Source organism: Raphanus sativus, chromosome 7 (genome assembly GCF_000801105.2).
Source record: "Raphanus sativus cultivar WK10039 chromosome 7, ASM80110v3, whole genome shotgun sequence".
Lineage (NCBI taxonomy): Eukaryota > Viridiplantae > Streptophyta > Magnoliopsida > Brassicales > Brassicaceae > Raphanus > Raphanus sativus.
Window position 1 is genome coordinate 19497429 of NC_079517.1, and position 15039 is coordinate 19512467.

Below are 15039 nucleotides of genomic sequence, written 5' to 3' on the forward strand. Positions count from 1 at the left end.
GAGCCGTGCCTTTCCGGTACAAGGAAGAAAAAGGTCAGCGTCAGAAGAAGATCTCAAAGAGAGCAAAGACAGAACAATCAATTGACGTTGATCCCAGCACTCAGTAATCAGAACACTGAGAAAAGAGAGGGTAAGCAGGAAGTTGGTGCAAGGAAGAGGAAGAAAACAGAGCAAGGAACAGAGTCGTGTTCGCTCAACAAGGTGCAATGCCTTCAGGTGATCCCAAGGGAGGGATCACCCCCTTCTCAATGAGCATAGTGAGCTGGAATTGCCAAGGCTTGGGGCGGTTTCAAGGCTTGACAATTCAACGGTTGCAGGAGATGCGTCAAAACCTTTTTCCGGAGATTCTTTTTTTGATGGAAACAAAAAATGTTCGGAATGTTTTAGTTGATCTGCAAGTTTGGTTGATGTTATGAGTCTATTTTTACCGTCGATCCTGTCGGGTTGAGTGGTGGTCTTACTCTTTCTTGGAAAAGAAAACATAAAAATGGATGTAAAATTTGTGGATAAGAATGCTATTGATAGTTTGGTCCAGTTTGGAGAATTCACTTTTTTCCTTTCCTGTATACATGGATAACCATCTGATCAGGGGCGTGAAGTAATTTGGGAGAGAATCAGTAGATGGGGAAGTAACCGAAAAGAACCGTGGTGTCTCATTGGAGATTTTAATGAGATATTAAGCAATGTAGAGAAATCTGGTGGTCCTAGGCGAGCAGAGGTCTCTTTCAAACCGTTTTCTGAAATGTTTCGAAGTTGTGGAATGGATGAATTCACCAGTAAAGGAGATAGATTCACTTGGGGTGGTTGGCGTTGGAAGAAGTGGATTCAGTGCTATTTAGACAGAAGCTTCGGGAATAAAGCCTGGTCCGCTCAGTTTCCGGGATCCAACCAAACTTTTATGGAAAAAAGAGGCTCTGATCACAGGCCTGTCCATCTCAGATTCTATGCCTCAAAGAAAACTTTCAAAGGCCAATTCCAATTTGACAAGAGATTTCTAAGACAGGCTGAGGTTTTAAAAGAAATTGAGAAAGCGTGGTGTGGAAGGAATCAGAACGAAAATGGCAAAGTGGGTCTCATGATTAGCAAATGCAGAGCTGTTCTTAGTCGGTGGAAGAGGAAAAGAAATTTCAATGCCAAAGACAAGATTACTCTGCTTCAACAAAGGCTAGAATGGTTTCAGTCAAGATATTTCCCATGCCGTTTTATGGTGGAAAGGATTCGAAACGAGTTGCTTCATGCGTATAAAGAAGAAAACTACTTTTGGAGACAGAAAAGTCGTGACAAATGATTAGTCTTTGGTGACAAAAGCTCTAAATTTTTTATGGCTCTGTGAAGACCAATAGATCCAGGAATCATATCTCAAAGCTCAAAGATAAGAACAATCAGGATCAATGGTCTGATGGGGCTAAAGCTGAAGTGGTTGTCGACTACTTCACCAAGCTCTTTAAATCTTCTAATCCAAGACCATACGATCCTGCGTTTGAGAGTTTTCCCCCAAAAGTAACCTCTACTATGAACTTATCGCTGGTGAAAAGTGTATCGAAGGAAGAAGTCAGGGAAGCAATCTTCTCTATCAATGGAGACAGTGCACCAGGGCCCGACGGCATGACTAGAGCTTTCTTTCAGAAGTATTGGGGTATAGTGGGTGATCAGGTTACCAAGGAAATTCAAGAGGTGTTTGAAACTGGAGTGATGTCGACTGACTGGAACCTCACATATCTATGTTTGTTGCCAAAGGTTCCGAATCCTGAGATCATGTCGGATTTGAGACCTATCAGTCTATGCTCGGTTCTATACAAGACGGTTTCAAAGATTCTAATTAAAAGAGTGCAGCCTTTCCTCAAATTGTTGGTATCAGTTAATCAATCCGCCTTTGTGAGTGGAAGAAACATCTCAGATAACATCACCATAGCGCACGAAGCTGTACATGCGTTGAGAGTTCATCCTTCTATCTCTAAAGAGTACATGACAATCAAAACGGACATGTCAAAGGCGTGCGATAGAGTGGAGTGGAGCTACCTGAGAAGTCTGATGAAAGCGTTGGGTTTTGATCTGAAATGGATCGAATTGGTCATGATGTGTATAACCTTGGTTACCTTTGCTGCACTGATAAACGATCAGCCTTTTGGATTGATAACTCCTCAACATGGACTCAGACAAGGAAACCCATTGTCACCATTTTTTGTGTGTTGTGCACTGAAGAGCTAACTCACCTTTTGAATGTTGTGGAGAGGAACCGACTGTCAATGGTTTACAATTTTCAATGGGGGGACCAGCCATCCATCATCTATTGTTTGCTGATGACAGTCTCTTCATGTGTAAAGCAACACAAGACCAAGCTCGGATTTTAAATCACATTATGCAATTCTATGGAGAGGCAACATGTCAGAATATTAACCTGCAGAAGTCGTATATATCATTTGGGGTGGGCATCAGCAAAACAGAGAAAAAGTTGATCCAAAACACTCTAGAAATAACCAATCAAGGCGGAGCAAGCAAGTACCTGGGACTGCCGGAGTGTTTTTCGGGATCAAAGGCTGAACTTCTCTCTTACATCAAGGTGAGAACACAAGGACGACTTGAGGGTTGGTATCTTCGACATCTATCTCAAGGTGGCAAAGAAGTGCTTTTAAAATCATCTCCGGGTGGGATTCCAGTGTTCCTGATGACATGCTTTCGTCTCCCCAAGTCCCTGATTTCGAATCTAAACAGTTTGAACTCAAACTTCTGGTGGGGAGCAGACTCGCACAAAAAGAAAATACATTGGGTTTCATGGGAAAAGATGTGCCTACCAAAAAGCCTAGGCGGAATGGGGTTTAGGGATCTCGAATGCTTTAACCAAGCGTTACTTGCTAAACAAGCATGGAAACTGATTCATCAACCTCAAGCCTTATTTCTCGATTTCTCAAGAGCAGGTACTACAACGATGGGGGGGGGGCGGGGGGTCATGGAGGCATCTGTGGGGGTCCGTCCTTCGTATGCTTGGAGAAGCTTGATGTTTGGAAGAGATTTGTCGCAAAAAGGGTTGCGCCATAGAGTTGGCAATGGAGCTAACACTAATGTGTGGACTGACAAATGGATTGATGATCCTGTGGAAGGACTAAGAGCGCCATAGATAAAAACATCACTTTTGATGTTAACCTCAAAGCAAACTCACTCATTGACTTCGAGAACAAGAGGTGGAATATGTATAGTATCTCAGAGGTTTTTGTGAAAGGTGATGTTGAGTTATTGCTAAGGAACCAGCCGGTAACGGATAAAGAGGACTTCTACTCATGGAAGTACAACAAGAGTGGGCAAATGACGGTTAAATCTGCATATTGGCTGGCATCTTCTAAGAAAATTGAAAAGAATTTTCCGGAGGTAATTGATGGGCCGTCTATTAACCCGTTGAAAGAGCAAGTCTGGAAAGTCTTGACAGCTTCGAAAATAAAGGTTTTCCTTTGGAAATCTATCAGTAATGCTCTTCCGACAGCAGACTTGATTACTTCCAAGGGAATGAAAGTGGATAAAAGATGCCAAACTTGTGGAGAGGAACCAGAAACGATCAATCACATGTTGTTTGCGTGTACGTTTGCGAGAGAGGTTTGGACCTCATCAACCATTCCAAATCCTAGAGGGGGGGGGGTTCTCTATCAACTCTGTCTTTGTTAACATTAACACCTTATTGGAGTTAAAAAAAACAACAAAAGATTAAGCTCGGAACAAAGAAGAATCTGGCCTTGATTTTATGGCTTCTTTGGAAAAAAAGGAATGAGATGATATTTGAAGTAAGATGCTTAGAACCAATGGAGCTGGTTCAGAAAGCTGAGTATGAGGCAGACGAATGGTTTGCGGCGCAGGTGGTGGAGGAAGAATGGTTAAAAGAGGAGAGAATAAACCAAGCACCAGCTAAGCGTAAATGGAGTCCTCTGGAGGCAGGGTGGAACATGTGTAACATTGGAGTGGAGTTTGACAAAAACAGTGGCTTAGTGGGAGGAGGATGGGTACTCAGGAATGAGAGAGGAGTTGTGCTATGCCATAGTAGACGCGCCTTCTCAGGGTGTAAGTCGAGAGAAGATGCAAGGTTTGTGGTGGTGATGTGGGATATGGAAAGTATGCGGACCCAACGCCAGACCAAAGTTATCTTTGCAGGGGAATGTGGAGATTTATTTGGGGCTACATCGAGACCTGAAGCCTGGACATCCTTCCAATTCCAAAGTACTGCCATGCTAAATGAATTAAAGGGGATTGCGGAGTGGAAGCTTATGGTAGTTTCTAGAGAAACTAACAGAGGTGCTTTTTTCATTGCTCAAAGTGTTACTAATCTTGGATTGGTGAATTCGTATATCGCTAGGGGTCATCCCGAATGGTTGTTCGAACTCTTTGTTAATGAAAGTAGGAACCTCTGAAGAGTTGTCTCTGATGGTAGTAGATGTTACAAGCTTCGATTGTATTTGCGTGTGTGTCACATACTCTTTGTTCTGTTGTGGCCTCTGTTTTTTAGGTTACCTGTTCTGGGGCGAAAATGTTGTAAATGTGGATGTTGATCTTTGTGGTGTTAGGACCATGGTTTCTTTAATGAAATTATCTTAACGGAAAAAAACACGAACAAACTAAACTGTTTTTTTAACTCGAATAAAGTTGAGATACATAGTGTCGATAAGAAACCAAAGACAGAGAACATAAACCAAACAAAATAAAACAAAGACATAAACAGAGAATAAAACCCATATATGTCCACAAGTCTATTCCTTCCACCTTTCGAGAAGAATTCAATATCAATGGAGCTGACCTAAAGAACAAATGTCTTGAGCAGTCCCAACCCTTAAGGGAATCTCACCAAGCCATACTAGAACCAGCAACATCAGAAACAATCGAGAGGTCAAATCTACACCTACTCCAGCAGCTACTATCCATGTGAAACTTGCATGACCAGAAACCACCACTAAAACTAAGATACAAGGATAAAAGACTTTGAAACGCTACTTGGGAAAACATCAAAAAACACCACCAGCTCTTACACGCGGACACTCGCAAGGCAGCCAAGTGGCCTACAGAATAAAAGCTGCCCACCTCCTCGCAAGAGAAAAACTGAAGGTCAAGTTAACTGCTTCGTCTAGAAACCATCTCCCAAAACCACAAAGGTCAAAGATAAGGTCTAGTAGATACTTCCACAGCGAACATAAATCACAAAAAACAAACCCAAAAAGCCAACTTAGGATGCGACGAAGTGACTGAAACAGCAAGAACCAAACAAAAGCAGTATTCCCACGACTTTAAACTAATATTAATTCACCACACAAGAACATAAGTTCCGGTGATCGAGATGCTAGAAAAACCATCTTTCCTAGAGACACAAAGTCGGCGATAGAAATGCTAGAGGAATCATCCCTTCCCGGAGATAAAAAGCCGGCGGTAAAAAACTTTAAAAGCTTCTTTCCTTAAAATCTTAGCCGCTCCAGATGACGGTGAGAACCACCACAAACAAACTAAACTAACTTGAATTAATTTCAGTTATTTTTTTTTAAATCCAAATAAACCAAACCATACCCAAATTTAAATCGAAATGCCTATCCCTACTTATTTGATAGTTTTTTCTCTACAATTTTTTTTATGGACAGTAACTAACATATGAACGTCAGTTTATCTATTTAAATGATCTCCATACATTTATAACTTCTTAGAATAAACACACTAATGAATTATTTATAGATAGCATTTGTATATTGTTATCTACATTTATAACTTCTTAAAATCAATCAAACTAGTGAATTATTTAGAGATAGTATTTGATGATATTTTTCAATTTTTATATGTAAGAAAGAAACAAATTAGGTATATTGGTTTGTTACATACTGTAAAGGCCGAACCGTAATTCATTAGTTTGTGTTACCATCTATACTATTAAAGTACAAGCACATTTGGATTTTTACTCTCTTTACCCCTATTAAAGAGGCTTTCTTTTGTATTCATTAAGACATTTTGGACATTTTGCATTGGGTTCTTTTTTAATTGTTTTTGGTTTGTCATTAACCACCGGTTTCCTAATTCAATTTTGGTATGTGATTATTCCATATTTGATACTGCATCATTTTAATATTTTTCCAGCCGGACATGTTTGAAACTGCATCGTTTTTTTCAAACTATTTAATGGTTTGGTTTTAAACCGTTTTTTCCTAAATATAATTCCAACTATCTAACAAAAAATTATTTATAAAAAAATAAAAATTGTTTATTGGTTCAACCAGTGGTTCAATCGGTAACTGGATTTCGATTTTAGTAGTTTTTATTGGATTTTTAAGTTTTGTTTTTTTTTTCAAACCCGAACTGAATTTATCTTTGATCAACCGGTAATCCGTTCAACCGCAGGTCTCAATCGAATTTCAAAACACCGATCAAAACTATAAAACTGTTATATTGATTTATATTTAAATTATCTAATTCAAAATTAAAAACCTAAAAATACATGTATAATATAGTTTTACCAAACATAAATCTGGATATAAAATACATATATGAGACGGATTATATAAATACATATACAAGATAGATTATATAAATGTGATTATATAAAATTTTCACCAACCATAAACCCGCGTTTTGAAAGCGCGGGTCAAAATCTAGTAATACCATTAATTCAAACAAATTACTCTTTGCCGTTTTTTACCAAGCAAAACGGCACAATGTTTTATAATGTAAAGCAGAAACAACAAGGGAATTTTCTTCGTGGGGCACTTCTTCCCAAAACTAATCACACCTTGTGAAACATTCTGATCCACAGACCACAAGAAGAAGAAGAAAAGAAGATGAAGCTGAAAGTGTATGCGGATCGTATGTCACAGCCATCTCGTGCTGTAATCATATTCTGCAAGTAATTTCTTCATCCTTCCTTCTTAATTATGGAGATTCGCCCTTTTTTTAGTAATCATATTCATATACTTGATGACTCTTTTTTCTGTTTTTTTTTGGATTATACTTTGATTTTAAGGGTTAATGGAATCCAATTCGATGAGGTTTTGATTAACTTGGCGAAGCGTCAGCAATTATCCCCTGAATTCAAAGGTTCGTATAAATAATCAGACAAAGGTTCATTCTTCGTTTTAATTTTCACATTATCTGTAATTTGGTTTCAGTAGATGTTGTTCTGTGTGTAAAGAGTAGAATAAGGCTGACAAAAATCTTCAATCTGTTTCTTGTTATTGGCTAATTTGTTTTTTTATCCAAGTGACAGACTTTTGTACACAAGAACATGAATCTAAATAGTGCTTTGTTTCTCAGAGATTAACCCATTGGGGAAGGTTCCAGCTATTGTTGACGGCAGATTTAAGCTCTTCGAGAGGTTACACACAAAAAAAAAAACTTCATTCTCTTTTGCATTCTTGCTTCTTCCTTTTTTTTTAATGAATTAAGTGGTAATTCATCTCGCAGTCACGCCATCTTGATTTATCTTGCCTCAGCATTCCCAAGTGTAGCTGATCATTGGTAAGTGCTTTTTGTTTTGACACATGTTCTTGAATACCAAAGTATGTTCATTTAAATACTTACTTTTAGGTACCCCAATGATCTTTCCAAGAGAGCCAAGATTCACTCTGTCTTGGATTGGCATCACACCAACTTACGCCCTGGTGCAGGTATGTTATACACTAATATATTCATAGTCGATAATGATGTTAAGAAGTTATAGAGTCAAACAGAATGACCAGCTTCATGTTTCTGACTCACAGTTTTTTTTTCTATTTAATTTAACTATTTCAGCTGGATATGTAATGAATAGTGTTCTAGCTCCATTTCTTGGCCGTTCTCTGGATTCGAAAGCAGCTGCTGAAGCTGAGAAGCTACTAACCAAGTCTCTGTCCACTCTGGAGACTTTTTGGCTTAAGGGCAATGGTAAATTCTTGCTGGGAAGCAACCAACCATCTATAGCTGATCTCAGCCTTGTATGCGAGCTTATGCAGCTCCAGGTACACAAAACATCCTCTTAAGACTTTGTAATTCATTAAGAATACTAATACAAAGTGGCTTCTGCAGGTTTTGGATGAGAAAGATCGTCTCAGGTTGTTTAGTCCTTACAAGAAAGTTGAAGAATGGATTGAGAATACGAGAAAGGCGACACTGCCTCACTTTGATGTGGTTCACAAAGTCCTTTACGGAGCCAAAGACAAATTTGACAAGCAGCTGAAGATGTCTAAACCGGGTTTTCAATCTAAGATGTAAGAAGAAGAAGAAAAAAACTTGTATTGGGGACGGTTTGTGCAAAACCGGTCTAAGGGATTACTGTAATAACTCGGTTCAACATTCACATTGTTGTAACCGAAACCAAAGTATGTAATCATACTCCCTTTATCAGGGCTTTTAATAAATGAGACATCAATCAATACCCCTTTATTTGGGCCCAAGCGAGGCCCATTAAAATAAGAGAAACAAAACGATGTCGTGTTCAGCAGCACTAGGGTTTTACATCTCTTCTTCATCGTCTCTCCCCATCTCTGAGTCTTCGTTGGGCAACTCTAACGCGAGCAATCATGGAGTCGAGTCCAGCGTCGATGTGGAGCTCCATAGTGAAGAAAGATCCTCCTTCAAAGCCTCCGACCACCGACGTAGCTCCGTCGGCGATTCTCCGCATGGTCGGGAACTGCAAATCCACAAAGGGAATATCTATGGCGGTTGTCGACGCCAACGCCGTCATTGACGGACGCCAGAGCTTAACCGACTTCGCCGACAAATTCGTAACGGTCCCTGAAGTACTCTCGGAGATTCGTGACGCTGATTCTCGCCGCCGTCTCGAGTTCATCCCTTTCACGATCGAAACCATGGAGCCTTCTCCTGAATCTCTCAGTAAAGGTACACATCGAAGTTTTTTGAGCTTCCTTCGTTATAAGATTAGTGGTTTAGTGATCCGGTTTAGTGTTGTAATTGGTTTAATGATCTGGTTTAATGATGTAATTGGTTTATGTCATTTCCGGTTTACATCCTTATATATATATATGTGAAGCAGTTGTTGTTTTGTGCAGTTATTAAGTTTGCTAAAGCTACTGGTGATATGCATACACTCTCTGATGTTGATCTCAAGCTTATTGCTTTGACATACACGCTCGAGGCTGAGGTTCATGGGACCAAGAATCTTAGAGACGTTCCTCCGCCTATTCAGACTGTTAGGGTGAAGAGATTACCTGAGAAGGAGTTACCTGGCTGGGGCTCTAATGTGGCTAACTTGGAGGAGTGGGAGGCGCTTGAGAACGAGACCGAGGAGATATCCAACTCCAATTCCAAGATCCTTCCGCTTAAAGACCTTAACATGAACATCATTCCTTCAGACAACAGCTCTGAGGTTGGTTCTGTTGTGTCTCATACTGAGGATGAGGAAGAAGGTGGAAGAAGGGAGAAGAGGTACCCGCTGAAGAAAACAGAGGTGAAGATTGAGGGTAAGATGGTAGTGGAAGGGATAGATGCATCACAGGGAGGAAATGATGATGAAGATGGTGGTGAGTGGAGACCTGCGGTTAGTAGCAGTACTCACAGGAAGTTCCTTAGGAGGAAGGCCAAGTGGGAACATTACAATGCCTTGGCTGAGCAAGAAATTCAGAAAGATCAAGAAGCTGACAAAGCTGGTAACTTTGCCCAGGACACCAATCATCAGATGTCTAATGACGCTGAGGACAAGTGTAGCGAAAAGAATGATGAGAAGCTTTCGTCCATCCTAAAAGATATGAGGTTGGAGGAAGATTCATTAAAGGCTCTCCAAGAAGGGACTGAAGAAGAAGAGATGAATTTGAGCAATGGCGAGGATGATGTTGAAGTGGAGGCTGAGGGGATCGATGTTGGTAGTGAGGCTGGTGATACCTTTGAGGCATCATCGATGGGAGATGATGGTAGCAGCGAGCAGAGTTGGTCGTTGAGAGCCTTATCTGAGTCAAGTGTAGCTTGTATAACCGGTGACTATGCAATGCAAAATGTTATTATTCAAATGGGTTTGCGTTTGCTTGCACCCGGAGGTATGCAAATTCGCCAACTAAACAGGTACACCTCTTTATAATCAGATCTTCCTTTTATTCTTACACAGTTCTCATTAGCTGAGATAGATGTTTAGCATGCTGTTCATTAGCGGAGGAGAGAGATGTATTATACTTTTACTTGGATGTTCAGGTGGGTGTTGAAGTGCCATGCTTGCTACACAGTAACTCCTATAATTGGAAGAATCTTCTGTCCCAAGTGCGGTAATGGGGGCACTTTGCGAAAGGTAGCGGTTACAATAGGCGAGAATGGCACCATCATAGCTGCACGTAAACCACGTGTTACACTTCGAGGGACCAAAGTATGTACTCAGTTACAAGGAAAAGCTAAAGAAAACCACCATGTTTTGCTGTTTGAGTCTGTAATTAAACAAGAAACCCCTTTGTCTTCTTCTTCTTTTGTTGTGCAGTTTTCGATACCAATGCCTAAAAGCGGAAGAGACGCAATCACCAAGAATCTAGTTTTAAGGGAAGATCAACTTCCTCAAAAGTATCTCCATCCCAAGACCAAGAAGAAAGCAAGCAAACCGGTTAGTAATTATTATAGAAAACTCTAATCGAGGTCGGAAGAGAACATTTTGATTTGATTTTATTGCTGTGTGTGTTTTTTTTTCAGGGAGATGAGTATTTTATATCAGACGATGTGTTCATGAACCATCACAGTGATAGAAAAGCACCATTGCAGCCTCCTGTGAGAAAAGCTATGGCCGTTTTCAGTCAGAAACGGAACCCTAATGACAACCATTACTCTCGTTCTATGCACTGTTGATCTCTTCTGCTATATTGTTGCCAATTTTTTTTTTTTTCGTCTCTACACTTATCTTCTTTTTGATAGTTTCAAAACTAGGTTTGAAAATGTTTAATTTAACCTGCGAGTTTTGTCACACTATCACCTGCGAATTTGAGGTCAGTTTAATTTAATTAATTTCTCCAAACTGAAAAATTGGCTTAGAGAACACTAAATCGCAATTGAGCCACGAGATCATTGTACCATTTCGTATTCTCATTGACAACATGAGACAAGCCAAGGCCCGGGCAAAACAAAAGTTTCTTCTTACCCTCTTTTGGTATTAATGATTCTGAACTCGACTCTGGCCCACTAGACTGAAGCATCCCATGCCCTCATCCTTACCAACTCGAGCTTCAGGAGTCCTTGTACCTTTTGTAGACAATTGCAAAAAAAAAAACAAAACAAAAAAGAATCCCTCTTGGGTACCACTAGTATATAGCTACTTTGAGAATCTTCAAGTTGGACAGAAGATGATTCTCAAGGTTGCTACTCCTATTAGTCTGTGGTAACTTAAATTTCCAAGTAGGGATGAATCCAGTCTTCATTCTCTTGCAGGTCTGATTTCTTCACCTGCAAGAAAACATATATCAATCACCATTAGTTGTTAATCATGAGTAAAAAACAAAAAGCCGTCACTGAATTTGAAGTGCCAGAGTGTACACATAGAGTTAGTAACCCCTTTTGACTAATATTTGGTGTCAACTCTCTTTGTCTTCGTGTCTTAACTTTTGAGTGGCTGCTGATTCCAAGTTTCAGATGACCAGTTCGATAAAAAGCATTGTTCTCTACGTTACAAAACCCAAACCACTGCAAGCTGACTCCTGAAGCTGTCTGTGAGAAAGAAGAAGATCACTGAAGAAGAAGGATCATCCCTAGAACAAGGATTTTAATGGTGGAAAGTGATGGATGATGAACAGAGTGATAAAAGGATAAGGGAGGATTGTTGTAATGTTTGATTGATTTCTCAAAACGGGCTAGAGCCAGTACATATATAGTGACGACAATGTTTTATTAAACCAAAAAGCTAAACCAGAAATGCTGACCAGTTTATCCTGTGACAAAGTCATTCAAAGCGCCCATCTTTTGTTTTACGACACAAGCTTTCCTCATAGAACACGAAACCAAAATGAATAAGCGAATATCGTAGATCAATCCAAGTTGCAATTCATACACTATCATTCTTGACAAACAATTGTTGGAAAGAGATGAAAACATACACGAAGTTTGACCTCATGAAAGGATGATCCAGAAAAGAAAACAAGGGAATATTGTTGTTGTTTAGGAGGCTTGGTGATGACTTTGCTCGTAGCCTTTTAGGGTAACAATCTTTCTACTCTTGATATGTGATTTTAGTAACTCGTCTCTTTCCACATCTTTGCTGTCAAGAATCGTTATGTCTTCTGGAGCCTTGCTAAATACACTATGGAGAGGCTTAATAAATGAATGATTAATTCAAAAACCCTTATATCACAAAGCAAAACATTTAAGATACTCAAAACACAATTAATCATTCAAAGATATTTAGATGAAATGATGTAATACAAGTATAAACTAAGGTTATATATTGTAACTCAAGTCTCTATCAGGATTGATCATGTTCAGTCTGAAGCTGACTTTTAAGCTTGCAATTTAGCAATGAACACAAACAAATTACTGGCCAATCATTCCAGCTTAACAATTCTTACTTCCATCAACCTATATTTCTCAGAACTACTCATAGACAACGATCAAAAGGAATCAAATTTCATCTATAGGCAACTCCAACTCTATGGTCATCCTTACCAGCATTTATCAGCATTACCTCTAAAGAAACAAAGATTATCCGGAAATCCCAAATATCTTTATTGTTGCTATTTTCAAATATTGTAGTTAAATGTTGCATGTTTCTCTTTGGGTATGCCAGCATCTTCTACTTATGCAAATCCATTTTCAAAGTAATACCATAGCAACTATGGACATTAGAATTATTTAAATTTGCATCTATGTAATTTTATTCCATCTAGGTATAAACGAACCTTGTCCATAAGTATCTTAGACACAATGCCATAAAATCCTTCTCCCAGCCGTGCAGCGCCAACAATAAATTACCATCACCCATACACTCAACAAAGAACATGATATAATTGATCTTGAATGTAGCTGTCAGTAACTTTCCTCTTTTTCGCTTTTATTTTGGATAATAAATGCTTTAGGTTTAGAGGTTGGCTTCCAGAACATATATACAATGTGCCACTAGTATCAGAAACTTCAATTTCAACTTGAAGATATGAAACTAGGTATGTCATGCTAGTATGTGTAGTAAGATTCTCGGAATGGCAGGCTAGTATAACTAGTACTAGATTTTGACCCGCGCTTCCGAAGCGCGGGTATTATTTTCACTTTTATGAAAAATATTATTTGTTTGTAATTATTGAATGTATTTATCTTATTAAAAATTTCTTTATAATAAATTCGACATATTAGAGTGCCTCTGGTAAACTATGTGTTTCTCTGACTTTATTTTATTCCATTTTCAATCAATATATTTATTTGGCTTATTGTTAAAATAAATGATTTTAGAATATAAATGTACAATACTTTTACATTGATATTTTGTTTAAACAATGTGACATATTTCTATATTAATTAAATATTTACATTGTAATTTGTATATAATTCAACATATTTGTCTAGTTTGTTGTTAAAAGAAATGATTTTGAATTCAAATGTACAGTACTTTTATATTGTTTTTTCTTCAGTTCATATATTTTTTAAAATAAATTTCTTTCAATATAAGCTATATCAAAAATTAGTCAACTAAGAATCTATAAATAATTATTTACTTAGCAATATAACATATTTATATATTAATTCAGTTTAATATATAAATTATTTATTACTGCCATATTTAAAATGAAAGTTTATTGATATATTTTTAAGTTGCTACAAACAAACCCGGACCGAAAATGATCCAACTCGAACCTTCTACGTATTTATAATATTCGAATGATATTTATTTAATTTAAAAATCTAGGGGAAAAATATTGTGTATCACGAAAACATATATGATAAATTAGTGATTTCCTAAAATGTAGGAAGTTTAAATGGATTTGCTGATTTTATTTGGATAGAGATATTTTTTTTTATAAAAATACAATTCAAGTTTCCAAACAATTTTTTAACTACAATCCAAGTTTCCAAACAAACTTATTCTTTATAAATGCTATTCAAGTAACCAAACACTAATTTTGAATTCAAATGTACAGTACTTTTATATTGTTTTTTCTGCAGTTAATATAATTTTTTTAAATAAATTTCTTTTAATATAAGCTATATCAAAAATTAGTCAACTAAAGAATCTATAAACAATTATTTACATAGCAATATAACATATTTATATATTAATTCACTTTAATATATAAATTATTTATTACTGCCATATTCAAAATGAAAGTTTGTTGATATATTTTTAGGTTGCTACAAACCAACCCGGACCGAAAATGATCCAACTCGAACCTCCTATAATATTCGAATGATATTTATTTAATTTAAAAATCTAGTGGAAAAATATTGTGTATCACGAAAACATATATGATCAATTAGTGATTTCCTAAAATGTAGGAAATTTAAACGGATTTGCTGATTTTATTTGGATAGAGATATTTTTTTAATAAAAACTAGATCTTGACCCGCGCTTTGGAAGCTCGGAATATTTTACGATGAAAATTTTCACTAATAACTTAACATATATTTTGTTAACTTTTAAAGAGTGTGTATTTAAAATATTTTTGTATTTAAATCAGTGTTTTTAAATTCAACCCGATTGTGATTATACCGGTTAATCCGGAGATCTAACAATTCAATTTAGTTTTTTAAAATATTCATATTAAAAAGTCACTAAAACCCGAAACTAATCGATTGAACTGATGGATGACCGATATGTAATCTAATTTGATTGAAATTGTAACAGTTTCATAATTTGTAATCTTATAATCCAAATTTTAAAATTCATTATTTTGTAATTTCTAAAATTATGACGTTTCTACAAAATTTTAAATAGAAAATGATGGATATAAAATAACTAAGATTAATTATTGTATTGTTTGAAAACATTGATAGTAGTATATAAAATATATTGTTTGGAAACATTGATAGTAGTATAAAGAAATAAGTATATTGTTTGGAAACATGGATAATAGTATAAAGAAAGGAACATTAGTGATTTAATGTGGGTTTAACTATAAAGTATAAATGTGTATTTAATTTAAAAACTTACAA

General features: G+C 37.1%; 3 protein-coding genes across 3 annotated transcripts; all 3 read left to right on the forward strand.

The window, feature by feature from the left end:
• Positions 1-3788: 3788 nt before the first annotated feature.
• LOC108815665 (uncharacterized) lies at positions 3789-4391 on the forward strand. Its single transcript, XM_056991415.1, has one exon. It carries the CDS (start codon positions 3789-3791, stop codon positions 4389-4391), a length of 603 nt encoding a protein of 200 aa, XP_056847395.1.
• A 2305-nt stretch (positions 4392-6696) lies between these two features.
• On the forward strand, positions 6697-8357 carry LOC108817902 (glutathione S-transferase T1). Its single transcript, XM_018590732.2, has 7 exons — positions 6697-6853; positions 6971-7044; positions 7261-7321; positions 7411-7464; positions 7534-7613; positions 7738-7943; positions 8011-8357. The coding sequence occupies exons 1-7, from the start codon at positions 6789-6791 to the stop codon at positions 8194-8196; spliced, it is 726 nt and encodes a 241-aa protein (XP_018446234.1). The 5' UTR covers positions 6697-6788; the 3' UTR covers positions 8197-8357.
• Positions 8358-8448: 91 nt separating this feature from the next.
• On the forward strand, positions 8449-10878 carry LOC130497993 (RNA-binding NOB1-like protein). The gene is made up of 5 exons (XM_056991312.1): positions 8449-8823; positions 8994-9999; positions 10126-10294; positions 10403-10522; positions 10609-10878. Exons 1-5 carry the CDS (start codon positions 8505-8507, stop codon positions 10759-10761), a joined length of 1767 nt encoding a protein of 588 aa, XP_056847292.1. The 5' UTR covers positions 8449-8504; the 3' UTR covers positions 10762-10878.
• Positions 10879-15039: the final 4161 nt, after the last annotated feature.